The 12,448-nt window shown below is 47.4% G+C and overlaps 1 protein-coding gene across 2 annotated transcripts in view; it reads right to left on the bottom strand.

The window, feature by feature from the left end:
• Positions 1-2,249: 2,249 nt before the first annotated feature.
• The window catches only part of LOC138473263 (pancreatic triacylglycerol lipase-like), a 241,481-nt gene continuing 231,282 nt past the window's right edge, over positions 2,250-12,448 (bottom strand). For both annotated transcript variants that reach the window (XM_069611902.1, XM_069611901.1), the window contains exon 13: positions 2,250-2,866. In XM_069611902.1, the coding sequence (XP_069468003.1) occupies positions 2,803-2,866 (64 nt within the window). In that variant the 3' untranslated portion in view covers positions 2,250-2,802. The remainder of the gene's footprint in view (positions 2,867-12,448) is intronic.

Raw genomic sequence — 12,448 nt, 5'->3', positions numbered from 1 at the left:
ACAACATTTGCTTTAATCATTATATGGCTTACCTTCATGCAAGAGTTCATGTGAGTCTTGTGATGTAGTGTTGAAAAGTGTGTTTAGCTTCCATTTTCAGTGTGTGCGCATTTGTGCATTACCTTAGGGCCGGGAGTCTGCATTTACAGTGTTTGTAGGCTACATTTTCCTTTATACGTTCTAAACTGTTTTTGAAAACGTGTTTGTGTCCAATGATTTCCTCCTTCTCTTTTGATTGGTGTGTCCCTGTGTGTTCCAAACATTATTTGTGTGTATTAAGGCGTCTTCTGTGTGGGTATGGATGCTGAGTGCACGTGATATATGATATGATATGGCATTTATAACGCGCCTAAACACAAGTGTTTCAAGGAGCGAAATTGGGTGCTTCTTTCCATTAGCTGCGTGACTCTGGAATTATATGCTGTCACAAAGAGGTCAGAGGTAAATCAGTAAGCAGATACATTTTGCTAGAATGTTTAAGGTACATTCTGGGGTCAGTACCACAGTCAGGGTGACGAATGTACACAATGATTCACAATAGCTCATCCTCCCCTACAACAGGTGTTCCGAAGTTCTCATTTAATTGTACAAATAAAGCCAGTTCTTCTCAAATAAATTTAAGAAAATCCAGTACTCCCATAATCTGGAACCCTCTTCCCAGCAATCCACAGGGGATTTTAATCACGCATGTATAGTAAGGGCTGGATTTTCACTCCCTCTTTCAGTTTTTGGAATCGTGTCCTTTTCTTCTTCTCAAATGGACCTGCTTTTTGGGGTCGTATGAGGTCGCTGTCCAAGTTTGGATGACCACTGAAATGATGGCGTAGGCCAGAAAGGATAGGCCCCACTGCCTTCTGCTATTCTTTGGCTGGCAGGCTTATTTGGATGTACGAATTCAAGCCTAGAGAGTTTCTGACTGACACCTCGCTCCCCCTTCTGGCTACTACGCTTGTGGCTCTGCCATTTCCTCTTCTCTTGGGACGTTATTCTTTTCCTCCCTCTGCTTTACTGTGCAATTGATCCTCACTGTGAACTCCTGTTCTCTACTGTCACTTTGCCAAATGCTCATACCTCCTCTATATAAACTTGTCCACCAGACATATATTGTATCCGAGGAAACTTCTCTCTCTGACTCTCCGGTCATCTGACCCATTAGCTCTTACTCTGGTGGCTGATTCTTTATTCCTGCCTCTCCCCTTATCTCATCCGTTTGTATTATGGCTGCCTCCTTCTCTAGGTGCTCCCCACCTTCTCGCATTCTCTTACCACCACCTCCTGTTCTCTTACCAACTACAACTGCTTCTAGAGGGCAAGGAAAGTATTATCATGTTCAGAGTCAAAGATGGTAGTCAACAAACTGCTTTTGGAAAAGAATATATAATATACAATGCACATAAAGAGGGTTGGGGTGGGAAGTGTGACGAATTGCAGGTATTCACCCCTTCTCTCCAACAGGCAGCCCCCCCATGAGGCTAGGGAGCCTGATCCACAAAACCCTCCCTAGGGGTCAAGGCAATTGGGACCTCACCGGGAGAGACTTCCATTCCTGTGGGGAACTCTCTACATCTACCAATGTAAATGCATACCGGGTACTACCCGATAAGCCTAAGGTTGTGGCCATCTTGTCTTAGAGTGAAGGCAATGTAAGACGAAATCTAATGGCACCAGAAAAGGATGATGTCTCTTAAATGCGAGACGCATATACAACAGTGCTGAGGAGGAAGAGAAAGGAGGAGAAGTCTTGTGCGCAGGGGTAGCACTCTGACATCATTACGTCGGCTACATGGTGCTAGGGGCAGAAACATGTTGGGATTTTGAAATACAGACACATGATTTGGATCAAGATGTTAATGTTTGTCCTTTTGTGTCTTTGTGTCATGTCTTTTAATAATGTATTGTAAGTGATGTTTAGATGTATTGGGCTTTCTGATTTGTGTACTTGAAAGTCATCTTATGGGTGATATTAATGAGTGTTTTAGAATTGTGATAGGTTTAAAAATGGTAACTAATGAAATAAATGTGAACATGAGATTTTATGGAAGTGTACTTAGTCCATTTTTTCAGGACTTACACTAGTATGGAAGAAGAGTTTGCCACCGACTAAACATTTTGAAATCAATTGTTGATCCCTGTCCCTTCTTTTTACTAATGGTCAAGGTTTACCATCTCAAGCAGTGAAAAACCATTGAAGAGCTGGTATTGCTGCTGTGCAGGAAGATTCCATGTGAGATATCGACAACACAAATATCAAAGGTTTCATTTTTTTAATAGATTAGAAATCAATATAATCAAGTAATCCCTACTAATGTACGCTCACAGAGACCCCTCTCAATTTTCTCCCAACACACTACACCTACTTTGCCCTTCATTCCCCTGAAAGTCCACAAACTACCATTTGCACCCACCTTTAATCCTTCACCTTGGGAAGAAGTGGGTGCTTTCTCTGACTCCACTAAAAAAAAACCTGCCCCCAAATTTGCAATCTTCAAATAACATTTTCACCTGACACCAGTAGGAATGATTAACACAATTTCTTATTCCATATTGGCTGGGAAACTCTATATGCTTAATATCATCTATTAACTGTTGGTATTGACCAATAATTAACATCTCTATGCTGTGACATCGTCAATGTAATCTACTGATATTTAACTTCTACGATTCTTGCTTAGGGATTCTTGAAACACTTCTTCCCTAGTGCACAGCCATTTACATAGACATGATTGCGTAACAAGATGACAGAGAGTATTGCTTTATCGATTATAAATTGTTGCACTCGTCAGCTCAATCTCCGTCTTTAAGTTAACAGGAGCTCATCGTCTGTAGAATATTGTCTCTCACTGTTTCACTCCCACAGAATTTGGACCTAGAAATCAAACAAAAGGTTCTTTTAAGCAAAACTTTGACCGGCCAAATTGATATTTCCACAAAATGTCTGCCGCGCACAGGAACTCATGGCTTGCAGGGGTGTGAGAGGCTGAAGGTAGGGAATTGTAGATGGGTCGCTATCCTCTGCGGGCATAGATTCCATTTAGGTCTTCTGATTGAGATCTGATAGACAACGAGAGCGAAGTTTTAGTTCTCTGTCACTCAGAAACCTGATGTGGAATACATCCCACTTTTAAAAGCCACCCATATGGGATTTTATGTTGGCTATTACCCCACTTGCATTACTTCTAGACCCGCTGCACTGTCCCCACGGACCGGCATTGCAGGTGGTCTAATTAGGACCATATTATAGCGATTTTTCAAAATGCTTCAAAAACACCCATTTTTTGGTAAATGCGCGAAAACAACCTTTTTGCAAAACACCTGCAAAAACTGCAGCTTTTGCTAAAAACACATTTTTTTAAAAATGAAACAAGGGCCAGATTCTCAAAACATATTTTGACACCAGAAATGAAATGCACAAGCATGTCTCATCACTTGTACCAAAAAAGAGGAAGGACATCTGAATGGGTGCATTTTATATGTGCCCATTCAGATGGCCTTTTTCGCCGCTTTGCAAAAATCAGGGGACGTTTCTGTGCATTTAAAAGTGCATCCCGAAATGTACAAACATGCACTTTTAAATGCTCAGAAATTGGAGGCAACCCTATGCGCCTGCTTTGAGTGGGCGCACAGGGGGTTCGACTGCATGATAGGGTCTCTCCTGATCCTGTCATGCAAGGTTTAAGTTACTTACCTGTAACTATTGTTCTCCAGCATGGGTCTGGCATGGATTCACATGCAAATTTTTCTACAGGGGTAATGCCCCACACACACGATATTGTCCCCTCCTAGTAAGTGGAGATGTGATATTCTTAAATCTCAAAAAAAGGAAGGGTATACATATAATAACACAACTCTCATATATACCATCAGAAAGAAAGTGGGTACCTTGACAAAAACACCTCTGGAAAAAATCTAAGGTGTATGTCTACAACTATCTCTCATATCAAGTTTTATTATTATATATTCAAAGCAACAATATCATGACACAAATCTAAAAAACATAAAAAGCATATGCAAATGTCACAATACAATATACAAAACGCATAAAAAATGTTTCACTAAAAAAACCCATACACAATAATTAGAACAGGAGGGATACAGAACAAAAATAAATTGTTGTTGTTCAACGCTGATCCCGTCATAGATTTGTGTCATGGATTCACATGCTCATGAATATTCTCCGTCGTCAGGCTGGGAATCCTGGGTAAAAGAAAAAACAGTTTCACTTTCACTTTAAAACTGTATTTCTCCTCTAAACCAATCACTGTCACCTGGGTCGTACTGCCCCCATCTAATGACAGTCCTCTCCCTAGGTGCCACACCCCTGGTGGCCATCTTCAGATTTGGTAAGCACGTAAAGTGGCAGTATGAACCATGAAGAGCCACAGTGGGGAAGGCGGGAGGGTTTTCATGTGAATCCATGCCAGAATCATGCTGGACTACAATAGTTAGAGGTATGTAACTTAAACCTTCTCCAGCATGGAGTCTGGCATGGATTCACATGCTCATGAATAAGGATTCCATATGGGTATATGTTGTAGTGTGTCTGACATCACCGATGGTGGAATGTGGTGATGTCAGTGAGTGTGGAGTGCTGAGGTGTTATGTTCTGAAGTACTGTTCTAACAGTTACAGTTGGAGATCTAAGCTTGTATGAAGGGACGTGCCAGTGTCTTCCTGGCATATACTTACCAATAAACCTACAAATAACTTACCTGCTGGTCTGGGAGTTACTTCAGGTACCATGTTATTTCACTGGCGACGAGGATGGGATCCTGTCGTGGAGGGGGCAGCAGTTAAGTCCAGGAACATCGCCGTCCCAGTGTCCACGTCCCAATAGTTGATGCCAGTCGTGTCAGCTTTTATTTCCCAGGCTGGGAGATGGTGCTTCAGCAAGCCGGGTGGTGCTGAGTTCGAGCAGTCCAGGTATGGAAAGGAGCTGAACTGCACATGTTCCCGTGTGCAGAGGAGGAGAGTACCTTTGGAGATGTTGTTTTCTGTTTTTCTGAACCCGCCTGGGGCTTGCACGGGTTGCACGGCACACGGTATGCGGACTAGTAAGGTTCTATCAGGAAGCAGGCACCACTATGAACAGCAGCTGTTCTGCACTGGGCCTGTTATTTGTTTGGAGGTGTGGAATAAAGCACCTGCCAGGCAGACAGGTGGATCAGGTGGCACACAGAAAGAATGTTTGGGCCGTGTGCATGGAGCGGCATGCAACTGGTGTTCCTGTGCCATGCTTCGGTCAGGCATGGTGGCGGTTGTAGAATGTGCTGTGTGGGGGGCCAGGCGGCGCCAGGGACTACAATGTCAGTGCGTAGGGCCCATGGTCGCGGTGATGTTGGCCTCACCGAGCCGACTCTGGAAATGGTGACGTTGGAGGACTTGCTGCCAGAGTCCCGACATAACAGAACGTTATGTGAGGCGAATATGGAACGTGCTAGGTGCGCGCTACAAGGCCAGAGGAGTGACGTGGATTTTTTGTTGCTGGAAAAGCAGAGTTACACAGTGGCGGGCTCTGTGAACCTTTTTGAACAGTATTTGCTCAACATATCAAGCACGCACAGGGAGTTGCCTCATGTGTTGATGGGTTGCAGAGGTTTCTGTTTGGGGCACAGTATGAAAAACTTGTCTAAGGATTTCTCTTCCCAAGATGCAGCTGATCCAAGTTTGTGAGGGACTCGTGCTAACGTTGCCCGATTGAGTCTGGACCCCTGGAGGCATTGGAGTTCTGCGCAAGGAGGACGTTGTTGTTACAGGAGGGCGTTGAGCAGTAGGTGTGATGAGCCGTTTGCGTGGTGTTTTGTGTGCATTTCGTGACCTTAAGTGTTAGGTCAGATATGTGTTTGGGCAAGTTTGGGGTGTGTGTGGCACCTCTTGTGTGTCATGTGTGTATGTGTTTCGGTGTAGTGGCCCGTTTTGTCCTATATGCAATTCAATGTATGATTTATGCTGTTAACGTGAATTTCATTTCAGGTGGGGAACTGTGGTGGACCTGGACTCGTGGTTGTGTTGCACTCATGAGTGGTTCATTTGGTATCATTGCTGTGTTGGGATAAAAATTATATGTTCCTCATCACATATGGTATGGACGTTTGTTCGGCGCCATCACTTAAAGAGCGCGCTTTTCAACTGTTCGGATAGTTCAATGTGACAGTGAAATTTCGTCGTCCAGTGAGATCGCAGTTTTTGCTATTTTTTAATTTTGCATTATTTAAATATGGACGCCTACATTTCGTGCTATGCTAATGTGTCATCCGTCTCGTGCATTGCATGATTGGTGTTTGGTGCGGTGAGTGGGTGTTATGTATGAGACTAATTCAGGTTGCCCTGAATTGATAAAGGGTTCCATTGCGTAATAAGGTAGCCTGGCCTAAGTTGGGAGTCCCATATTTTTGTGCGCTGTGTTTGGTGGTGAAGTGGTACTGCGGTTATGCAGTCAGGCCGGTGCTTGGGGCCCTGAGGAGTTGTAGTGTAGCATTTTGGGAGGCAGTCGTAGGATACTGCAGTGGTGGGAGGTGTGTTGTAAGGCTGGTTATGGCAGCTTGGCTTGTGCCAGGGGTCCCATTTCCATATTTGTTAGTACCCTCTTGTGGGTTGTTTCTTTTGGGGCATTGGTGGTCCCGTGGTTGTGCATTGATGTTTACATTTTGGCAGGGACTAGGGGTCCTAGTTTGCAGTGATGGTGTGCTGCGGTGGTGCAGTTTGGCAAGGACTTGGTCCTGGGTTGCAGTTGATGGTGTGCTGCAGTGGTGCAGTTGGCTTGGATGAGGGGTCCTTGGGGTGTATTGCGGTACTGGTTTATACTCGGGGTCCTAAGGGTGTGTTTGGTGTACTGCTTTGGGCAGTTGGCAGGGACCTGGGGTCTCGTGGTGTAGTGGCTTATGGAGTATGATTTGCCACGGTTTAGGTTGACTACGTTTTCTTATGGTGTTGTTGTGTGTTAGGTGTGCTCTTTATGAGTGCTGTAGTGGACTGATGTAGTGATGTTGTGTTTGTTGTGCTCTCTTTGAGCTGTGTTTGTGCCCAGGGCTGGCAGCCCTGGTGCACTAGGGTGCAGACTAGGGCGGAAGGTTTTTTGGTGCACAGAAGTTTTGGAGTGTTAGTGTATTGTACTTTTGGGGAACACTGGAGCCTGGCAGGCTCTAGGTTTCAAGGGGCAGCTTGAAACAGGTGGAGTGCGTAGTTTATTATTTTGTTCCTCGAGTGTTTTCCAGTTCTGGTTTTAAGGGAGGAGTTAGCCCTTATTCTATTTCGGTGGGTTACTCATTGTTTGTGTTTTGTGGGGACGGAGTGGGGTTGGAAGTATTCTTCAGTGTATGGATTTTCTGGCACAGTTATGGTTCTTTGTTGTCCATTTGTTTGTTGGCACAGTTAGGGTGCATATTCTTGGGGTGCCACGTAGGTTATGGTTGTGCCGTGGTTTTATTGCTGTTCGAGGCACAGTTTCCATTAGTGTTGGTTCCGGTTTGGTTGGCATCCGGCCATTTAGTGTATGGTGTTGGGGTTGTGAGCGAGCTCCAGGTGGTCAGCTTTTGTGGCACCCATTTGGAGTCTGGTTCATTGGTGCATTTACGTGCTGGCCACACGTACATGTGGGGGATTGTTTTGGGTGAAAGTTTTAGTTGGAAGATCCTTCTTGTTCAAGAAATGTAAGGAGGGAGAAGTGTTGTAGTGTGTCTGACATCACTGATGGTGGAATGTGGTGATGTCACTGAGTGTGGAGCGCTGAGGTGTTATGTTCTGAAGTACTGTTCTAACAGTTACAGTTGGAGATCTACGCTGGCATTAAGGGACGTGCCGGTGTCTGCCTGGCATATACTTACCAATAAACCTACAAATAACTTACATGCTGGATCGGGAGTTACTGCAGGTACCATGTGATTTCAGTACACATATACACAACGGGAGGTGGCAAGACTCAACAGAAGTAACAAGCACTCACGTCTGGAACAGATGCACCTCAAACAAACAGGTTGTGTAGCACTGCTTGGCCGACTCGGGACTCCTCCCCGGAATCCCTGTCGACGCAGTAAAACCTTGTGAAGGTGTGCATGGACCTTCATGTAGCAGCCCTGCAGATGTCGAGCAGGGGAGCACTAGAGAGAATCGCTGTCATTTCCTCAATGGCTCTAGTGGAGTGGGCAGTCAATGACAGGGCATGATGCCGCCGGATAGCCACCTGGAGATGGAAGCCTTTGACAAGGCCTTTCCTTGTTTTACAGGTCCAAAGTTGACGAACAACTGAGAAGTCTCCCAAAGATTCTTTGAATGTGCGAACTTCAAGAGACAAGCAACATCTAACGAATGCAAATCCCTTTCTGTTGGTGAACACGCAGTACAACCTTGTAGCGCGAAAAGGCAAGTAAGGCTACTTGCAAGATAGGGCCTGCATCTCCCTGACTCGCCTGGCCGAGGGGATAGCAATGAGGAAAGCCGTCTTCCACGAGAGAAACTTGAGCAGTTCCTGATGCATAGGTTCGAAGGGTGCTCCCATGAGCTTAGTTAGCACAAAATTGAGCTCCCAAGCCGGGGCAGGAGCCTTTATTGGTGGGAAAGTCCTGAAGAGCCCCTTGAGGAATTCTTTGACGAGCCTGTGAGACCACAGGAAAGGTCTGACCGGAGACCTGGTGTACCTGGATATGGAGGCGAGATGCTTCTTGATAAATGCATGAGCCATCCTGCTTTGGCCAAGGAAAGCAAGTATGGTGGAAGTTGCGGGCCGTGACACGCAGAAGGGTAATCCTCTGAGTCTGGCAGCGCACGGAGAAGTGTTTCCACTTATGTCTGTAGCACTTCAACATTGACAAGGCTTTGTCCCTGGCCAGGATGTCCTTACATTCTGCGGGTAAAGCAAAACCTCCTAACTCTAGGGCTGCAGGAGCCATGCCTGGAGGTTCAGAGACTATGGTTCGTGATGCAGAATCGCCCCACCCCTTCTCTGGCGAGAATGTCCAGAGACAGACAGACAGATTTGCCTCAGTCAAGCCGGGGTGATGAGTATTATCCTGCAGTGGCACTGTCTGAGTGTGTTGATAACATGTTAGAGGAATGGAAACAGAAGGAAAGCGTACAGGAACCGTCCCTCCTACGGGAACGAGAATGCGTACCCCATGCTCCTCGGTTGAGGGAACCCGGTGGCGAACCTTTGGCATTTGGTGTTCTCCACCGTCGCATAGAGATCAATCTGGAGCTGGCCCTATTTGCCAAATAGAGAATCCACCTCCTGGTCCTGGTGAAGTTCCCATTCATGGCAAGAACGCAGTTCGCTCCTGAGCGAGTAGGCCTTGGTGTTCTTGACTCCAGCTAGGTGAAATGGGACGAGGAACGTGCCTTGATGAATGGCCCAGTGCCACAGGTCCTGGGCCTCCTTGCAAAGTGCGGTGAGTGGGTCCCCCCTTGTTTCCAGGTGAAGAACATGGTGGTGGTGTTGTCTTTAATGATCCTTACCACCTTGCCCCTCAAGAACAGGAGAACAGTGTTGAGGGCCCAGAATACGGCCCAAAGTTCCAGGATATTTATGTGGAGGACCTTCTCTGGTTGCCGGAGGCCTCTGGCGTGCAAATGTCCAGTGTGAGCTCCCCATCCTTCGTGAGAGGCATCCATGGTGACACTCTCCTGGTAAGGGGGAATCTGAAATGGAGCTCCCTGGACGAGATGTGGCCGTACGCCCCACCACTGTATCGCCTGATGGAACTCCTCATAGAGCGAGATCTTGTCTGCAAAGTTCCCTGCATCCGCCTCGTATCGAAGGAACTCCTGGAGAGGTCCCATGTGAAGTCTGCACAGTCAAACGAGGCTGATGCAGGAGGACATCATGCCTAGCAGCGACTTAATAGACCGAACTGTCGCCGTCTGAACTGACGCAAAGTGCTGTACGTTGCCTAGTATGGCTCTCACCCTCTCCTCCGAAGGCGACGCCAAACACGTCACCATGTTGAGTTGGGCACCTCGAAACAGCACGTCCTGAGATGGTAACAAGCACTACTTTGGATAGTTTATGGAGAACCCTAACTCCGTCAGCAGACATATGGTTTTTGAAGTGTGTTCGCCTGCAAGATCATGTGAGCGGGAACGCACCAGCCAGTCATCCAGTTAGCGGTATAGGTGGATGCCTTGTAGACAAACATGTGCCGCCACCGGGGCCAGACACGTCATAAAAATCCTCTTTCTGATTTCAGGCCGAAAGGCAGAGCCTTGAACTGGTAATGCTGACCGTGAACTACAAATCGTAGAAACTTGCAGTGATTTTTGTGAATGGGATGTGGAAGTAGGCATCCTCCAGATCCAATGACGTCAGAAAATCTCTTTGCTCCAGCTAGCTGAGCATGTGGTCATCTGGATCTTTTGAGACTTCAATTACCTGTTGAGACTTCGAAGATCCAGGATCGACCTACACCCCCCCTGTTTTTTTACGAACCAGAAAGTATCTGGAGTATGCTCCAGAGTCCCAGTGATGCTGGGGGATGGGTTCTGTTGCACCTTCCGTAACATGGCACGCACCTCTTGCAGAGGCTGTGGTCCATGTTCTTCTTGTCACTGAATCAGCAGAATACAAAGACACCTGCGTTGGAACTCTAAGGTGTGCCCCTGCCCAAGAGCATCCAGCACCCATCTGTCCATGGTGATCTTTTCCCACGTGCTGATGAACTTCACCAGCCGGTCTTCCACCGGAGTGCATAATTGGGGGTTTGAGGCCCTTTCCAGTTCAGGCCTGCTTGGGGGTCATAGCCCTGCCCTCTGGGCAGTGCTGCTGCTGACCTCCGCTGCCTTGAGAGCAACCCCAGTATGCTTCCTGAGAGGAGGAGCGTGGAGGTTGCTGGTACGTGGTATCATAACCATTGGAGGAACTTCCTGGTTTTCCTCTGGAAGAGCAAAAGGATGATAGGCGTCACTGCTGCAATGTTCCAGGGAGGGTGCCATCTACCTGTCGGTCTTTGTCGCCTGTAAAGACTCATCAACTGCCTTTCTGAAGAGGTTCTCCCTGTCGAATGACATATCTACCACCTCAGTCTGGACGTCGTGGTGGAAGTTTGTTCCCTTCAACCAATCTTAATGACGCAGGGACACCCCGTTCACCATCTGGCAGAAGCTTGTGTCCTCAATGTCCTCTGCCACTGTGATGGCATAATCCAAGGCCAAAGATCTTTCTTCTTGATGGCGCTCTTGTGCATCACCCTTCTTGTCTTATGGCAGGAAATCCAGAATAGGACCCAACTTGAACCATAGTTCCCGGTCATATCGAAGGGCATTAGCTGTTGTATACATTATTCTCTTGCTTCCAGCTTCTTCCCCTCCTGGACTAGAGGTACAATGGCTGGCGACGATGGGTTCACTGAGTGCTTCTTGGCAGCCTCCGAGACCACTGAATCAGGTGAGAACTGAAACCTTAAGCACCTGGGAGCTGAATCTGGAACCCTGTACTTTTTCTCCAACCTGTCCAGCTTGGTCGGGCCATACTCGGGTTTCTCATTAGAGCTAGGCCTTCCTCCCAGATGCCATCCAGGAAGGGAACAGACATCATGGTCTTCATTCTCGACTCACGCCATTGGTACAGGAAGCCTTCTTTCTTGGTCTCCCCAGGGACTAATTGAAACAGTTCAGAGGGCCTTGACATGACGGAATGAAACAATCCAACTTTGTCGGGTGGGGAGGACCTGTGGGGCTTGTCCCTGTGAGGCATTTCTCCATCATCCGCAATGAAGTAATTGTCCTCGTTGGTACCCATAGGTGTGGTAGCTGTGTGCGTGCCCGTGTGCGGGGCCGGTGCTCCAGGTGGGGCCTTTTTGTGATGAGGTGGTGGTGGTGGAGGAGACGGATAATGCCGACGACCAGCACCCCCTTTGGCCTTTCTCTTTCGCGGGGGCAAGCTTAGCCTCAGAGGCTCTTGAGTGTCTTGTGAAGGCATAGGTCCCAGTGGTGGAATCCTCTGCTGGATTTCAGTGACCAGTGTGTGCAGGGTCATTAGAATGTCCAGTGACATGCCCCTGGGTTTAAGGGTGAAAGGAGCCAGAGGCATAGGGTCAGGGCTGACACGCCTCCTCTTGCGAGCAGGAATCCTTCGTGATCTGTGTAGCAGTAGTCCTGCAGATCATTGTTCTCGTTTGTACTTCAGTAGATCTGCTCTGGCATATTTGGAGCACCCGCTGGTCCACGTACCGGGGAAGGTCCACCGGTGGGACTGTCTCTCTCCTTTTCAGGAGGTTTCTGGGTCTGTGTGGTCGCCGGGTCTTTCCATGACCCCACAGTGGCCGTCATCTTCATCGTTGCCTCTGCAGCCGAAACTCGACTCAGGTGTAAGGACATCCATGCAGCAGTAACCACTTCCTTCGTGGACCCACTCTCCTTCAATGCGGTTGCAATTGACATTGTTGACTTTGATAATGAGCTTGTTGCTGCTTTCGTCGACAGTGCTGTCGTCGACTCAGTTGACCTGGCATGCTGCAAGGACATA

The sequence above is a fragment of the Ambystoma mexicanum genome, chromosome 8 (assembly GCF_040938575.1).
Source record: "Ambystoma mexicanum isolate Mex_15411 chromosome 8, UKY_AmexF1_1, whole genome shotgun sequence".
Classification (NCBI taxonomy): Eukaryota; Metazoa; Chordata; class Amphibia; order Caudata; family Ambystomatidae; genus Ambystoma; species Ambystoma mexicanum.
Note: the sequence above shows the minus strand (reverse complement) of the source record. Positions and strands in the feature narration are given on the sequence as shown.